At 41.5% G+C, this 18556-nt stretch overlaps 1 protein-coding gene across 7 annotated transcripts in view; it reads left to right on the top strand.

The window, feature by feature from the left end:
* Nucleotides 1-18556, top strand: part of poc1b (POC1 centriolar protein B) — a 66905-nt gene that overhangs the window by 33711 nt on the left and 14638 nt on the right. For 3 of the 7 annotated variants that reach the window (XR_011346805.1, XR_011346806.1, XR_011346807.1), the window contains exons 11-14: nucleotides 3023-3232; nucleotides 12211-12377; nucleotides 13971-14139; nucleotides 16011-16125. Coding sequence is in view for 2 of the 7 variants with exons in the window: in XM_069904286.1 (XP_069760387.1) it covers nucleotides 3023-3232; nucleotides 12211-12309 (309 nt within the window). In the remaining 5 variants the exon portion in view is untranslated. Of the gene's footprint in view, nucleotides 1-1485; nucleotides 1606-1699; nucleotides 1952-3022; nucleotides 3233-12210; nucleotides 12897-13970; nucleotides 14140-16010; nucleotides 16126-18556 lie in introns of those variants that run through there. The other 4 variants (XM_069904286.1, XM_069904290.1, XR_011346809.1 and 1 more) reach the window with 3 other exon arrangements.

Genomic DNA, 18556 nt, shown 5'->3' with positions numbered 1-18556 from the left:
GTTTGATTTGGGCATCATGTTCAGCATGATGTGGGCCAAAGGGTCTGCACCTTGTACTGCACTTTTCTATGTTCTACACTCTTGCCAGTGTTTCTGATAAGAACTTGCATCACAGGGTGAATACTCAGACTGATGTTTAGTGCTTGGGATGTGGCCCCAGAAAAAAAAGTGGAATCATTATCACATTGCATGTGCAGAAATGTGCTGCTGATCCAATATCCTGATTGCTTTCCTGTCACTCCCACACCAATGAAACTTAGAGAATGGAATGGGTCAATTAAGTTTTTTACATGGAACTGGCATGATTTTTCTGTTCTGAAGTGTCTCCCTACCTTCCCGGAGAGGCTGTTCACACAGGAATGACCAAAACTCCAAATATCCGTATCACACCGTGAGTTTAAGCAGAATTCCTGAAGTGCAGTATTTTCATAGGCTGGATGTCCGTTATTAGTCCGTTATTCACGGAACACCTGCAGTTCAATTTAGACTGCAAGCGATCCGTGAAAATTACAAGGGGTCGAAGAAGTAAAATGCTGGAACAGGAATGAGTCCTTATTCCTGTTCTGATCATTTTTACACAGACTGCGTTCCAGGAAATTGGGGATAATTTCCTGGAACGCAGTGGCTGTGTTTATATTTTTTAAAAACATAAATGACATTGGTGTTGGGGCTTTAAATTAGGGGTGGTTAGCCATTTTTTTCACTCAGAGGGTGGCAATTTTTTAGACTTCACTACCAAAGCAGGCTGGGGAGGCTCAGTGTTCAAAATGGAGAATGATCTTTAGTTATTAAGAGGCTAACTGGGTGTGAAGCTAGTGCAGGAAAGTGAGTGAAAGATTAGCCAATCTTATTTAATGGTACAGCAAACGTGAGAGGCCACATGACCTACACCTTATTTCATCCCTTGTGTTCTTGCATTCACTCAAAGACCAATCCATTGAAAAGAAGTCATGTCAAGTCATGAGGGAGATTACAGAGGACACTTCACACCTCTATTTTATGGGTTGAAGAAGTGTAAGACCTTTGTTTAATTTGGTACTGTGTCTCTTATGCTATCTTTCCAGTTGCTTTTTCACTTCAAATTTTAAAGTACTCAACACTGCCTGCATCAGCATCAACTATAAACTAAAGCTGGTTTTGATATAAAACTGTGAAGCTTACCCTACCAAGAGCCTTTTCCTGAATAAAATGTCCTGTATCTGAGTTCATTGCCTGGGCACTGACTGTGAAGAATGGATGGTGGTTAATTATTCTTTCAGAAACAACTAGTTACTGTGTCACTACCACACGGTGAGAATCATTACTTATGCCTGACAGGAAACAATATTAATCAATTACTGACAGATCACTGTGATATCATATTTACAGAAGCTACCAATTTAATTTCCTGCGTGACATCCGGCTGGTAATACTGTGGTAATAGCTTCCTGTGTTGATACATCAAGCGTGCTTTGTGTCTTGTTTTTCTCTTTTTTTCTGACTCAGAAGCAATCACACAAAGTCTACCAGCTATCATTGTGCTAGGCTTAGCCTTGGCTCTCTCAACATTAAAGGAATATGTCCACTTGTTGAAATCTTCCAAATTATTTAAGAACATCATTACAGGTACATTTCTGTGAGACATTCCTTCATTCATTTATATTTTATTATAAATTGTCACGAGTACAATGACATGCTATCTTCTGCATTTCATTCAAAGGCTGGCAAAGAGTTTCCACGCTCCAATGCCATCTTGCAAGAAGAAAAGGCCGTCCCTTCAGAGGGGAGCTGAGATACACCCAACCCCAACCCACCAATTTTCCCCTGCAACCGCTGCAACCGTGTCTGCCTGTCCTGCATCGGACTTGTCAGCCACCAACGAGCCTGCAGCTGACGTGGACATTTACCCCCTCCCTAAATCTTCGTCCGCGAAGCCAAGCCAAAGAAGAGTTTTTAAACATGGAATAACAATGTGCTGTATGGCATTTCTACAATATTGAATTTACTCTTGAGTATTTTGATATTAAAGGCCAATATGAGCCCTGACTGGTCTGTTTGCACTCCAGTATGCTGTATCAGGAGAGTGGGTAGTTGATCCATTACTCGACCTCAGCCATTCTCAACAGGGCCCTATTGCTGCGCCCCGCCCCACCGCGCCAATCCCCCAGGGGCCACAACATTTTAAGTAAAAGCCTTGTTTTCTTTTCACCCTCTGTAACATAAGTATTTGTGTTTTTTTGTAGTCGGTAGGAGAGAAGTACAGAATAGACCTAAACTTGACTGGTTCACAGGGAAAGGGGGTTCAGCAAAGTCCTGGGGTCGGGTGGGATGAGGGGGGGGGGGGGGTGCCATAGTGGAAAAAAAATTAAGAATGGCTGCTCTACCTGATTTTTCCTTGTATACTTTGCACCGTACAGAAGAAATGAGGCCAGCAATCTTTCTTGTGGAACTGTTTGTTCTTGTAAATTTGAGACATTTTTCCCCTTTCTGTCAAGATCTGTGCACTGATCAAGCATTTATTTTTTTAAATTAAGAAATGAATGTTACTCTAATAGTAAACTTGGTTGGCAAGTCTCAGGATTTATTTTGTTGGCTATGGGCATTGTTACATATCTTTCTGCATGGCATAGTACAATTTTTATTGGCATTTTGTTAAAGCATTCAAATATAATTTTTAAAAAGGTCAGTCAGATTGTAAATGGATGGTTTAGTGATTCTTTTCCCAGATTGCCTTGTCCCCAAAATGGCCCCTGTAACTGTTCTTCCATAAGCACCAAGAAACCCTTTACACCAGATAATTTTTATGTAATAAACAGATCTCTTGTTAAACCCATCCATTGGATGAGATACAGGTGTGTTGTAAATGTCAATAGAATTTCGTCAGGAGCTGCGAACTTTTCTATACTCAATGTCGTCTTTGTTGCTTAGTTTCCTCCTTTGCCAGATTGTACTCAGTTATGAAAATTGTTTAAAGTTGGACATCATACAAGAAGTCAAATGGAACCAATGCCCTTGTGTTTTTCTCTCTGTCACCTGATTCCAGTCAGGACTGATGAAAACAAACCAGGGCTCACTTTTAACCGAGCAGGCGAGCAGTTCCGTTAATCATCCTTTGGTCCCAGCTACCTCCTATGGAAAGGACCCAGCTAATATTGACTCCGCAAACTGCTCTCCACGGGATCACGTGGGCATCCCATCAGAACTTACTAGAACACTGGGGCAAATTGTCGAGCAGCTGGACGTTTTAACCCAGGTGAGTGGAATATTTGTTTTTTAAAAAAATTTTCAGACTTGAAAAATGTTGAAATTTTACTGTTTTGGGGAGAAGCTTGATGCTTAATTGTTCAAATGGATAGATAATGGGCAAATGATTTGTCAAGTTTATGACCATCTTATTGCACACGTATAACCTGTTCTCCGGTCCTCAGTACAAAAAAAATCCAGGACATATGGATAGATTCTCTTCTCTATTCCCAGGACATATATGCAGGACAAAAATATGGAGAGATTCTCTTCTCTATTCCCAGGACATATATGCAGGACAAAAATATGTTAGAAATAATAAATATTATTTTTTGAGTATGAGAGTCTTGGATGGTTGGAGTGAGCTGTTCCTTTGGTCGTTCACCATTCTCACTGCCCGAGGGGAAAAAGCTGTTCCTCAGCCTGGTGGTGCTGGCTCTGATGCTACTGTATCTCTTCCCCGACAGGAGCAGCTGCAAGATGCTGTGTTCAGGTTGGAAGAGGTTCTTAACGATTTTGCACACCCTCATCAGACAAGGATCTCGGTAGATCACGTTGATTTGGGGGGGGGGGCGGGAGACGGGTGGGAAGGAGACTCCAGAGATCCTCTCTGCCACTCTTATTGTCCTGTAGATTTTCATTAGTGATGATTTGATGTTCAGTAGTGGGATTTTGATGAGGATTAAGTTTCAGTGAAGAAATCTGCGGATGAAAATGGGAGAAGCTGAGAATAGACAACTTGAGGACACAGAAGAAGATGAAGATATGAGAACAGAGATGGAACTGAGATCTGGAAATAAACAAGAAAATCTGCAGGTCCTGGGGTCCAATGCAGGACACAAACCTGCTGTAGAAATTCAGCAAGTCACACAGCGTCCATAGGAGGAAAGGGTGTCAAGGCCCTTTTTATGCTGAAACTCTGCATTACAGCTGGCTCAAGTTTTTTTAAAAAAGGTGAATTTACCTTTATGGGTGACGACCTATAAAGCAGATCCCGCGGTGCCTTCATGCAGAGCTGAGTCAGGGGCCAGGTTCCGGAGCTGAAGGGGACAGGGTGAGTGGTGCAGTAGCGCCGCCCACCACCGTGACCACCAAGAAGGGAAAGCGACCTATACTCAAAAATGGCAACCAAAGAGCAGTAAGAGTGCTAGTGGAGATCTGTGCAAGCAGTCTTGGGACTCGGGCAGGTCTCCTGTTCAATGCAATAGCCTCTATTAACCATATGTGTCTTATTAAAATTCGTGTTCCTTGGTTGCAGGCTGACGACGTCATTGTGACGTCATCAGCCCGCCCATTTGGAGCCGCATTCAGTGGCATTCCTTTTACAGAGGAGATGGAGTGACCACTCCACCTCTGAGTCTAACCGACTCGGCGGATGGAAGATGGAGCGAGTTTGACCAGTCAATCTGCCTTCAGACCTTTTATGGAGGTAAGCAAAGCGATTTTATAAACAGAGAATATCTGTCTTTACAATCACATTTTTCCCCCCACACTACAAAAGGGCCTTAATGTTTCAGTCCTCAGCAGGGATCTAGAAAAACAAAAAAAAAACTCCTACATTGCTCCAACGTGAGATCAAGAGACAGTAGCTTATTTTCTATCATTGCAGCACTCTGGATTGGGTATTGAATTTAACAATTTTGTCCCTCTCCTCAGATGAGTTTGCATCTTTATTTCAATTTAGTTCTTTATTTGACATTTTTTAAAAAATAATAGTGACTTGGCAATTTTAGTCTGTACCCTTTCCCGGACAGTTCCCGTGTTCTCTTCACCACATCCTCTTTGACTCATTTGTTTTTCATAAGAGGTAGTGAATATAGCTTAACAAAAAGTTTCTTCCTTGGATTCCAGCTACATCTCCCACTGCCCAGGAAAGGCAGCCAACATACTGAAGGACCCATCACACTCTGGCATGCTCTCTTATCCCTCCTCCCATTGGGGTGAAGGTCAGAAGATGAAAGCATACTTCAACGGGGTTAAAGACTGATTCTTTCCTGCAGCCATCAGGCTCCTGAATGAATCCTACAATGTGCTGCCCTTGCTTGGTGCAAATTGATTTTCCTTTTCATTGCATTCCTACATTCTGTAAATTGACTTCTTTACATGGCTGTGCAAATGTTAGAGATAACCTGTTGGTCTGTTCCCAGAAAAACCATTGTTGTGCTTGGTAGTTTGTGACAAATTAACTTAAGGTTAAGCAAGAAGTTTGCAGATGCTGAAGAACTGGAAATATGCACTAAAGGCTGGAGGAACTCAACAGGTCACACAGCATCCATGAATAGCAATAGGCAGTCAATGTTTCAGGCCTGGCCTCTCATTGGTTCCCTGCTGAAGGGCTCAGGCCTGAAACGTCAACTACCTGTTGCTGTTCATGGATGCTGCATGAACTGAAAAATAAAACTTTCCAGTCCTCGTGAATGCTTTTGACATTGTCTCAGCATCTCTCATGGATTCTGCTTGACCGACTGAGTGCTTCCAATCCCAACCCCCACCCCCATCCCCCTCCGGTTTTATTTCAGATTTCCAGCAGCAGTAGTTTTCTCCTCCAAATAGTCACACAAGATTTTTTTTGTAACCTTGCAAACAGAGTAAAGGGCTCAATAAATGAATAGATCCCTGATGACAGTCTAAGTGCAAGAGATTAGCAGAGGCCGGCTAGGGAACAAAATGGGTGATTTTTGTTTCATGCTTAAAGAGTTGATAATTTGTGAGGAAGTTTCCTTTGGGAATTTCTCATTGCATCTAAAAACCTGATAATTGGCAAGGCTGTTACTTCAATTGTAGCTACGAATCTGTAAACCAGAATGACTAGTGCATTACAATTGCTAATTACATTTACTTCAAGACAGTAAATTAAAGACCGATTCAAAGAATGTGTATCAATATTATCAATTTTTTACAGAGCAAAAAAAAAGGCCATACAATGAGATTTATTTGCTCATTTAGTCTTTGAAATATTTTTTTACTTGTGTATTATTCCAGTTCTCCAACATCAGCAAATTCAACCTTAATTTTTAAGTTAATTTCTCACAAACTACAGAGCACAATAAGAATGATTCTTCTACAACAGATCATCTCTAACATTTACTTAGGTGGTGTGTAAAGAGATTTACAAATGTAGCAAAGCAGTGAAAGGGAAGATCAATTAGCACCAAGCAAGGGCAGTACATTGTGGGTTCATCAGGAGCCTGCAGGGAAGGATCAGTTTTTAAGCCTGTTGGTGCATGCTTTCACCCTCCTAGATCTTCTCCCCAATGAGAGGAGGGATAAGGGAGCATGTTAAGAGTGCGATGGGTCCTTCAGTAAGTTGGCTGCCTTTCCTGGGCAACGAGAGATGTGGATGGAGTCCAAGGAAGGAAGTTTTTGTTATGTTGAGCTACTTGAAGGAAAGTGCAAAATTCTCCCGTCAACCAGCCAAAATTTAATCCACAGAAACTTAACTCCATATAAAATTATGAACTGCATTACTATTTAACATTGCACAGTTAATCAGTAATTAAAGGCTGTCACCCCAAAACATGGGGAACTAAAACACAAATAATGCCAGATATACTCAGCAAGTCAGGCTGCAACTGGGAAAATAGAAACATAGAACACTACAACACAGAAAACAGGCCATTCAGCCCTCCTAGTCTGTCCCATTGACCTGTTCCTATTCCATAACCCTCCAAACCTCTCCCACATTGCAGGTCGGAGCCCTCTTTGGGGAATATTTACTCAAAAAAGTCTCAAGAAGAAATTCCCTAGCAAAAAATTGTAGATTTCAAAATATGCTCAAATTTGAAAAGGGAAAAGTTGAAGGTTGCTTAGGTAAAAATGAAAGAAAAATTGTGCGGCTCTTCCAGATTGGAACAATTGGATCAAGTGGCTAATGTGATGGCAGAATGGGATTAGTGTAAAATTGGTCAGCTGCTTCACTGGAGTCTCTTGCTCTTGTTGACTATAAGGCAGCATTTACTGAAAGGAGTTACTCTGGGGCTAAAATGGATTGTTTAACCACATTTTAATCAAAATTCCCATTTCCTTCTCTCCTCCCCACTCCCACCCCAACCGGTCTCTGCTCAGCCTTCTCCATTGCTACAGAGAGGCCAAACATAGATTGTTATGAAGCTTTTCTTCTGGTATTGATTACAACAGCGTAACTTTCATTACAATCATTACAGGTTAACAAATAAAGTTATAAAATGATGACTTACCTTTTCAAGTTTTTGCATGTTTTTTCAACATGTATTGCAAACTCCTGAAAATTTGGATAAGTTGTGAATTGGATTCCAGATCAGTGACACAATGCCAACTTTCCAAAGGTTTATTAAGAACTGCAGCAAGAAAGGAGAGATTCTCTTCTCTATTCCCAAACTTCTTGGGCAGTCCCTCCCATCTGAGGATGAATAGAACTAATCACTTTCTAATGTTGCACACATCTGTAACAGTTTTTGTGAATTTCCAGCGTCTGGTTTCCTGCTTCTGTTGAAGCAGTGCATTAGTTTGATGTATTGATTTCTCCCATCAGGAAGGTGGTTGGTAAAGCATATGGATCTTGGTATTCGTAAATAGGGGCACAGGGTGCAAAACCAGAGAAATTGTGTTCAAGCTGTTCAAAAGACTGGCTGGGCCACAACCGGGGTATGGTCACCATGACAATGAAATGTACAAGATCATGATTTGTGTGGATGTGATCAATAGATTGCAAATCTTCTACAGTTCAAATGTCCAGACTGCTCGGGGATTGGGTTGGTCCGGATTTTTGGATTCTCGGGCAGTATTTTTAAAATTCATATTTCAGTAGAAGTAAAGAAAAGATCAACAGGTACATTTTGATAGTTCATTCATTAGCAAGTACAGCATGCTTCATTTATTAAAATGATCAGTTTTAAAGAAAAATAAAATAGTTGCTTGTTGCCGCTTGCATCTGTGGTGCTTGAGCATGCATGTGCACACACAAAAGCCTGCTAAATTTAAAATGTGAGTCTTCAAAAAGTCTGGATTCTCGGATGATCTGAATTTCAGGTGTCTAGATTTTTGGAATTCCACTGTGATTAGCAAATGGTTCTTGAATTCATTTTAAATGATGCAAGGAGAGGGGGGGCTGGTATGAGGTAGAAATTTTTCTCACTCGGTTCAGATGTAGTTGCCTAGTCTACCCTTGGTTTCACCTGCACTCTGTCTGCAATGGCCAACTCGATCCTCTGGATGAATATTATTTTAACTCTCCTTCCCACTCCTATATCAGTATGTCGCTGTTGAGCCTTCTCCGTTGTTACAGAGCCCACATGCAAATTTGAAGGCCAACATCATCTTGGGCAACCTACAACCCATCAGGACAAACACTTGCTTTTTCTCATTTCAGGTCATCCTCCCACACTTGTCCACCTAGTTGTCATTACCCTTTGTTCTTCATTCCCACTTTACCTCCCCACCATGGTTCTCTCTGTCCATCATCCTTCCCCCTCCTGGTTCCACCCATATCTTATCAATCTTTATACCACCCCTTTGTGCAGCAATAAACTGAAGATCTCTTTACTCAGGTTTTGATGCTGAGTTGAACTGGATCTTTTGTGTCCATTCTGTTTTTATTCCTTAAATTATAACTTGGAGGACACAAAATAACTAAATGGTCACAGTGTTACAGCAGTAGCTACACACGGTGCTCATGAAGCAGAAAGACAATACGTTTTTTTTCTATCCAATTAAAATATGGTTTATTATGTTTAAATTTCAGCTTTTCAGTTTAGGAAGAGTGCAAACAAAAACTTGTTTAAAGTTTGCAGAATTGATCTAACTGTTAGTTAGATGGTTACTGTGGCAGTTAGTGCAACACTGTTACAGCGCCAGTGACACATGTTCGAATCCGGCACTATCTCTAAGGAGTTTGTACATTCTCCTCGTGTCTGGGTGGGTTTTCCCCGGGGGCTCTGATTTCCTCCCACCCTTCAAAACGTACTGGGGGTTGTAGGTCAATTGGGTGTAAATTGGACGGTATTGTTTCAATGGGCCGGAAGGGCCTATTATCGTGCTCTATGTCTAAATTTAATTTTTTTTTATAAAGCATGGAGCAGAGTTGAATGAGTTAAGTTTGTTAGAGAGCCCTAGATTGATTCTCCTTGAACTGGAGAAGGTCAAGACGAGATTTGATGGAGGAGTTTAAAAATCGTAAACGATTGTGATGGAGTAAGAAAGGAGAAACTGTTCCAGGTGACAGAAAGCCTGGTCATCACAGGGATAAACAAGGTCATTAATAAAAGAGCCAAAACCAGCATTAGAAAGCACTTGCTTTTACACAGCAAGATGAAAGAGGCTTCTATAATAACTTGCACAAGAGGATTAAATAAGTATTTGAAGGGAGAAAATTCATGGTACTGACAAGAAAGAATAGACTGGGAAGATTTAACTTGCATCACAGAGTCAGGACACATGGGTGCAGCAGACTAAAAGATTCAATGAAATATCTTTTGCCACTGATACATTGAAATTTTTATCTGCTCTCAAGACAAAGTAGTGGACAGTTCCTGGACTACATTATCTTCAACATCTGTCGATTATTTTAGGACTATAACTTTGCAGAGTACATAGCTGATATTCATAGCAAAAGTCTGCTTTGCCAAATTGCCCTTAGAGTTATTGAATCGTGCAGTTCAGAAGCAATTGCAGCACTTTCCACATTACTCAATGGAGTAACCCTGATAAGGACAGCCAACCCCCTTCCACTTGTTAGCAATGGTAATTAGGACATGGTTCATAGCACATTGTCAATTGTGGGTAATTCTCAAATTTTATGGTACAACTCAGGGTTCCTGGCTTTCATTAAATATCTGATTAGACCACCTAGGTATGATTGAGAAACCTTTGTGGTCATATCTAGTGCCAAAGTCTCTGACATGCATTTTCACAGGGAATATTCTGTGTGTTAGTATTGTGGCCAGGGGTGAGTGCTGTGATGGGGCTGATGGCTGCAGGAAAGACATGTTCTGTCAGCCTTTTGGTGTGTTCTTTCACGTGCTTAAGCCTTCTCCCCAATGGGAGGAGGGAGAAGAGTGTGTTGGGTCCTTCAGTATGGTGTCCGGGGAGTGCCGGGTCCTTCAGCACGGTGTCTGGGGTGTGTCAGGTCCTTCAGTATGGTGGCTGCCTATCCTAGCTGGCTGGAGGTGTTAATGGAGACTGTAGGGGAGAGGGAGGTTTTGTGTTCTGAACTACGTTCTGTAGCTTCTCATCACATAACACACCATGATACATCCAGCAAGTATGATTTCAGTGGTGCACCTGTAGAAGTTGATGAAGGGCAAAGGAAACAACATCATGGGCTGACGGGCCTGTACTAGGTTTCCTTTGCAGCACAGTACAGGCTCATCAGACCTTGATGTTGAGCTGACCCATATATCCCAATTCCTAAACCCACCCTACCCCATAACCCTCTCTTTTTCCTTCATCCATGTGCCTGTCTAAGAGTCTCTTAAATGCCCCTAATGTTTCAGCCTCCAACACCATCCCAGTCAAGGCATTCCAGGTATCCATAACTCTGTATTTATATTTTTTTTAAATTTATTCCTGATGTCTCCCCTAAACATATCTCCCCCAACTTTGTACACATGTCCTCGGGGGTTTGCCATTTCTGCCCTGGGAAACTGATGACTGTTCACCCTGTCTATACCTCTCATAATCTTGTAGACCTCTATTAAGTCACCTCTTCTCCTTCTACACTCCAAAGAGAAAAGTCCCTTGCCTCATAAAAGTTGTTTTCCAGTTGGGGTACCATCCTGGTAAATCTCTGCACCCTCTCCATGGCTTTCACATCCTTTCTCTAATGAGGTGACATGCTCAACTTCCATGATCTTCAAAGAAAGCAAAGGCTTTGGAGTGCTTTCTTGACATTTGCTTACCACAGGTCAGGTCATTGGAGATATCTTATTCGTGAAAAATTGCAGCTGATCTACTTGAAGTGGATCTACTTGATCCACTTCCATGCCATTCATGTGGTCATGGATGTGGTCTCTTCCCCCTTGCCTGAAGTTGACTATCATTTCCCTCAGCTTATTGACTTGAGAGAGACAACATTTCATAACTCAGAAAAGGGTGCCATCCAAAAATGTTGATTGTCTGTCTATCCCTGTAGGTTCCCTGACCCTCCAACTTCTCATCAACTTCTCATTTGCTTGCTCAAGTTTCCAGCATTTGCAATTTCTCATGTCTCAAGTTTGAAGGGGCATTATAAGCTGGAGGACTCTGTGCATATTTTGGATTAAGTACGGGATGGAGATGAGCCATAGAGAGAGTCCTTGCACCTAGAAGACTAATTTCGTCACCACCCAATGGAAGGAACCAGTGTTACTCTGCAACGATAAGAATGATAATTGAGTGGAATGTGGCTGGTTGAGTTTGAAATGGCTGTTACCAAAAATTCTGATAGATTGAAAGGATAGTTGTAAATTCTTTCTGAACTGGAGTAATTTAATGTGTACTATTGTAGATTTTTTTTTAATGTATCTGTTGCTCTACGGCTGCAGCAAGTAAGAATTTCAGTGCATTTGTACATTGTATTTCAGTGTATGACAATAAATGGATTGTTATCAAGGTTGGGAAAGTCTTGCTACCCATGAAGATGTAATGCATGCAAGCTTTTCAAGCATGCATTAACTTGTACAACTTCCATACTTTGCCGTTCTCTTGTAGCTTGTAGTGTCTGTTAACATAGTAAATCCTTAAAAGATATACATTTCATTTGATTAATCTGGATTGAATTTGAACTCCTGGTTCTTGAAGGCAACTTATTTCAATAAAGGGACTAAAATGAGATTGGGATGAAAATTCACTTGGGAAAGTTCCAGTGGGACACAACTTGTTTTTCTCTTTATATAACTCTTGAGCTCTGAATAAACTCCTAAGATAAGAAGATAGAAGCCATCACCACCCCCTTCCATAGTCACCATTGCACCCCTTGCAGTTCTTCTACACTGTAAACTTTGCAATTAATAAATTATTGCTCTTTGTTTCCAGACTGTGTCGATCTTAGAGCAGCGTTTAACATTGACTGAAGACAAGCTCCAGGAGTGTCTGGATAGCCAAAAGACCTCTCTGCAAGAAAGGCCACCCTAATAATGAAGAGTTTCCAAGGGATCTGGCTTTAGAGTGCCCTAACATTTAAATACGTCTTCCTGTTGAAAGTAAGGCATCATCGTTGAGCATTTCCTCACTTACCACTTGGGCATGACTGGGTCCTGGTTCTGGAACAGTACAACAACTTCTACCAAATCTCCACACCATTTGTTTATCCTGTTTGATACTCTTGAACATAATGCTTCCAAACTTTTGATTTCCAAAGATGGTGGAATGAACTGAACACTTAAGTGCTTCTCAATCATGACCATTTCCTTTCCAATAAAGATCCATTCTTTCACATGACTATGAGACACACCAGACTATGAGACACACCAGACTATGAGACATACATGACTATATGCCCTGGTGCATGTAATCGAGGAGAAAGGTGAAGTGTGCCTATTGTGAATACTTTTCCACATGTTCCTGCACAACTACTTGAAAAACTTGCATTTATCTAAGGATTTGTACGTTTCAAATTAGGGGACAATTTTGTTTCAAGTGTCACAACCTCCATGGTGCTTCAATAAGTCATTACCTCTCATGCAGTTTTTATAATTAAAAATCTACTATGGTGAAATAAATTTGCATGTAAGCAGACTTTTTAGGGGAAATTTTCACTGTTTTCAATGGGTGGCAGTTAGCACAATGCTGTTGTAGTGCCAACGACCTGGGTTCGAATCCTGAGCTGTCTAAGGAGTTTATACATTCTCCCCGTGTCTACATGAGTTTCTTCCGGGGGCTTTGGTTTCCTCCCACCCTTCAAACAAAAACAAGGTCAATTGGGTGTATTTGGGAGGCATGGGCTCCTGGGCCAGAAAGGCCTGTTAGTATTTTGTTTAAATTTAATTTCTTATTTTTAAAAAAAATTTAAATTGGCCCAACCTAATGGCTAGTGTTACACTGGGTTTTTTTTTAATATGTGCTCAAGGCTACTTGCGAGTTCCTATCATGTTCCAAGCATCGGAGAACAAAAGACGATGCAAACTTTCCAGGGCATTTTTTTTGAATGAGACATTAAACTGGAGACATTAACCTGCTGGCTCAGGTTTACATAAAGGATCTCGTGGCACTGTTTGAAGAAGAGGGAAGTTATTACCAGTGTTATTGTTCAGCGCTAACAAAAGATTATCTATTATTTATTATTATCTAGTACCTCTATTTATCTATTATTATCTATTACAGAGCAATGGTGACAGTAAGAGCGCTGATTGGTTTCTATTTTAAGATAATAACCACACTTTAAAAGTATTTCATTGGTGGTAATATATATTGGGCATGCAACTTTAAAGTCCAATGTTCTCATGGCCAGGTTTCAATAATTTCCCATCTCTCAAACCACAGGATCCTTTTACCATTCTCTTACTCCAAATTACATGTGACATAATTAGGAACAGGCTGCTGGGCGAAGTGGTAGAAGCAGGTATAATTACAATGTTTAAAAGCTATTTGGACCAGGAATACAGGGTGGGAAAAGGTTAAGAGGATAATGACCAAATGCAGGCAAATGGGGTTGGCTCAGGTAGGCATGGTGATAAGACTGAATGGGTTGCGATGGCCAGTTTCCATGCTGCATAACTGTATGATTCTGAATGTTTTAATCCTGGAGAAATGTTAACTTTTGTTCATAGTAATGAAATCGTAAATCTGTTCTTCAGAAACACGGCTGACTTGGTGCCACCATCACAGGTCACACTCATCTCAATAGTGTAAAGAGGAACCTCGACTAGTGCAATACCATTTGCAAGATCAGAACGAGCATAAGGATGTGTATTGCAGCTCTACCTTGGATAATTCAACAGGTGTTACATTTCTTTAATCGACAAGGTAGGTAGCCATGAGGTTGAGTGTCTGAGCAGTTGAAAGGATTCGAGCATGGACTCTGCAGTCAGGGGAGGGGAGTGCCATTGGGAATGAGTAGTGGTTGGAGACAGTGTGGAAGAAAGATTAGGGGCCAGTGCTTTAAGATGAGGATTGAAGAAGTGGTGGATCAGAAGTGCAGAAGATGGGTGGAAATTGAGGCTTTCCACAGAAACCTGGCCAAGGGTGAGGGGATCCATGGGGACAAAAGACTGGGTAGGGGTAGGACAGTGACTGAAGGTCAGAAAGTGAGGACAGTTTATAGGCATCCCAATTCATTGGTGTGCTGGGGGCTGCCAGATTGTCTGGAGTGCCTTTTTCAGCCTGAACTTTATTATAACCCATAAACAAGTCTTAACATGAGTTTTATCAGTGCACAAGCCAAGGTAATGGTAGATGCTAAAAGCTGCAACAAAATTCATTAAATCGTCCAAACAATTAATGGCTCTTACAATGTCCAGTGCCAGGGGATGTGCTGGGAGGGATTCTCAATCACTACTGTGCTCATGTACTCCAGTCAAAAACCACAGTCATGGTGCTTTGTAATTCACCATGAGAAGCACATCACACTTCAATGGAGAAACAAGCGTAAATGTAAACGGTGTTTGCAGCATATCAACGTGGTGATGTAGAACATTAGACCTTTCAGACCACGATGATGTGCTGACCTATGTAAACCACAATGATTTTTGTTTTTCCCTACTTCACAACCATATCCGCCTATTTTTCTTACATCAGTGCCTTTTGAATCTAGTATTAAAAGGAATTAAGGAAATAATTTCGCAGTTCAGAGTTAGTGAACAATCACCACAACACATGACTAACAGTCCAGTTTGTTGACCTTGTAAATGTGCTAACAAGCTTTAATGTCAAATTGTTTTACACATCCCAGAAAATCCCAAGTTCCTGTAATGTGTACACCCTTTTGATTATTAAGTGCATGGAGAGCTTGAAGTATTTTTAAAAGGAACCTTTGGACATGAGGGGGCAGGAATTTCTCAACCCAACTGCTTGTGAATTTCCACCCAGTGAAATGGGCAGGGAATTGTAGAAGAGGTGGGGTTGGAAAAATGGGATAGCGTCCAGTCATTCGATTTCCTGTCTTTTTTTTCTAAACACTATGAAATTAAAAACAACTACACCTTGAGTTTGCTCACTTCCTGGCCACAGGTGTGGACATTACAGCATTTAGTTACAAGCATCTTGCTTCTTCTGCCAGTGAGTAACTGCAGTTCTCAGGAGAAAGTTTTGGTCGCTATTTGTAAAGCAGGCATAAAAGTGTGGTTTATAATTTCCATCCTTCGAACATTTGCATTTTGCTTCTTCGAGATGTCTCAAGCACTTCCCAAGCAGCCCCTTGCCTTTGGGAGTGCACCTTCTGTTTAAGCAAGAGGCACATGAGAGACTGCAGTTGCTGAGATCTGCAGTGAAGCGCAATCTGTGTGAGGAACTCCGCAGGTCAAGCAGGAGAAAGAATGGTCGACATTTCCAGTTGGGATCCTTCATTGAGACCTGAAGGGTTCTGGCCTGAAATGTCGACTGCTCTGTTTCTCCCATGAAACTGCTGGACCTGCTGAGTTCCTCCAGCAGTTTTTGTTTTTTCCTGTGTAAGCAATATTGGCAGCACTGGGCCCTAGAGCAGTGATCCTCATCCTTTTTCTTCCACTCACATACCACCTTACTAACCACAGAGCACGTGTGGCCTACGAGAACAAAGACCAAACAAAGAGAAGCTGGAGAGACTCAGCAGGAGTCTCCATCCATGGAGACAAATGTACAATCAAGGTTCCACTTGCCCTTTATGAGCCTCATGTCGTCCTTTTCCTCTTCTGTTGCAGAGTCAAAATCCTGCAGTGGTTTAGAAGACTGCTTGCTACCTGCAACCTTGCTGGTCAAATATTGAAAGGTCAAAGGTCACTAGCAATTGCCAATACCACAAGGCATCTGTTTAAAGTGAGTAGAAGAAAGTTTAGGGGAGTTGTTAGGGGTAACTTTTTGTTTTACATAGAGTGCCTGGAATGCATTGCTGGGGGTGGTTGCGGAGGCAGGTACAATACGGACATTCAACAGACTCTTAGATAGGCACGTGGATGTAAGAGGAATAGAAGGGTATGAGTGTGAGGTAGGAAAGGTTAAATTGTTGTGGAGTAGGTTTACATACTGTAGGTCGGCACAACATTGTGGGATGTGATGGGTCTGGAATATTGTACGTTTCATTTCAGCCTTTTATAACTAAGTTAGAAAATGTTGCTGTTGAATCTTTTACATACACCCAAGAGGGTAGCAGTAACCTCAATTTCACATCTTGAAGCATGTCAATATTTCTCCATCCTGTAATGCTGAGGGCACCTGTGTTTAGACCTCAAGCCCACACCCCTCTGATACAGAAATGAGAGGAGAGACTGCTAATGTTCCACAATGATGTATTGCAAAGGAAATAATCAGACCACACTGTCACAGCTCATAGATGCAGAACATGGTCTGTCTGGAGTTTTCACCTGTGTCCATGTATGTTTCCTCTGGGTCCTCTGGTTTTCACTCAAAAATGTACAGGTTGGAGAAATAATCGGCCCCAGTGTGTAGGGGAGAGGTGGAATCTGTAGGATGGGGTGGGAGGAAAATAGATGAGAATGGGGAGAATTTAAAAAAATTAAATTAATGTGGGATTAAGGTAATCACTAGTGGTGATCAATGGTTAACACAGACTCGGTGAGCCGAAGGGCCAGTTTCCATGCTGTCTCAAGTAGCGCGGTTCATGTAGCAGTTAGCGCAACAATATTACAGCACCAGCGACTCCGGTTCGAATTCAGCGCTGTCTGTAAGGAGTTTGTACATTCTCCCCGTGTCTGCATGGGTTTCCTCCCTCCCACCAAAACCATACACGTGTTGTAGGTTAATGTGTGTGTTTTGGGCAAATGGGTTCATTTACTGGAAGGGCTTGTTACTGTGCTGAATGTCTAAATTTTGTTTTAAATCTCTGAATCTGAGACTGAAGCAAAACGTGTACATGGACCATGCACATATAAAAGCTAATATTGTGTTTTGCAGCATTCTTGCCCACCGAATTAATTTTAGCGAGCGTCTTGTTAATTCTGGTGATGATGTAGGGACTCTGAAGGATGTTGCAACATTCTTCAGAGTCCCTTGGTTTTCAGTGACGTTAAATAGAACCTTTGCTAAATTTATTTCGAGTGGCAACTGGCCAGATCTGCAGTTGAGACATGCATTTCCACCACATCTCAAACGAGAGCCATCAACGCTGCAATTGCATCATGTGACAACCTGAGCTCACAACCAGGCAGAAGTCAGCCAGGGAGCCATGAATAAAACTTTTCACTCTTCATTAACACTTAAGCTGAGCTGCACTTTATTGGCCTGAAGTTTATGATCTTAAAGGTTGCATAAAACCTGATCATAATAAGTCCAATAGAAAAAAAATAAATGGAGGTCCATTGATTTCTGCTTTGAATTTGACATCGAATTTTTTTAAAATGAAAAACCAAAGAATTTCTCTGAAATGACAGGTGTAAGGTTGCATTAGATCGCACTTCGGTTGGCATCATTAGTTATAGGGATGAATAGATGGCACAGTGGTTCAACTGCCTCATTACACCAGAGAACTGTGCACAATTTTATGGATCATCCAGACTAACCATTAGCAAAGCAGCAACAAGCTTGCCCTGTGGTATAAGGTCATGGAGTCACAGTGTTGTACAGCACAGAAACAGTCCCTTCACCCCCACCATGTCCATGCTGACCTTTTTATCTAATCCCATGTGTCCTCATTAGGACAATATCCCTCGATACCTTGCCTGTTGAAGTGTCTCTTAAATGTGGGGCAGCATGGTTATTGTAGCAATTAGCTCAGCTTTATTACGGCATCAGCGGCCCAGTTTTAATCCTCCGCTGTCTGTAAGGAGTTTGTACGCTCTCCCGTGACTGCGTGAGTTTCCTCCGGGTTCATCTCACATTCCAAGGTCTGCAAACACAATGTGGAGTTGGGTCCATGTTGTCCTGGACCTACCCTGTACCCTGAGTAGTGTTTCCATTTCCCTAATTTCACCCCCCCCCCCCCCCCCACCATCCCAAAGATGCTCTGTTAGGTTAGTTGGTCGTTGGAATCAACTCCTTGGTGTAGCCATGTGGCAAAAGAATTAAAAGGGGTATTGATGAGAACAGGGAAATAAGGAGAGGAGGAACTTGACAGTTGAAATTTATTTGTGATGTCCTTATCAGATTTATTGTCAAGAGTTCACATACAACTCTTAAGATCATTTTTTTCTACAGGTGATGCAGAATTACCACTTACTTGTAGCGCAAAAATAACTACAGAGCATATACATATAAACAAATGAAGAACTGCAAACCGATAACAAATGTAAAT

This window comes from Narcine bancroftii, chromosome 11 (assembly GCF_036971445.1).
Source record: "Narcine bancroftii isolate sNarBan1 chromosome 11, sNarBan1.hap1, whole genome shotgun sequence".
Classification (NCBI taxonomy): domain Eukaryota; kingdom Metazoa; phylum Chordata; class Chondrichthyes; order Torpediniformes; family Narcinidae; genus Narcine; species Narcine bancroftii.
The sequence above is the reverse complement of the archived record's forward strand: the minus strand, read 5'-3'. Positions and strand labels throughout refer to the sequence as shown.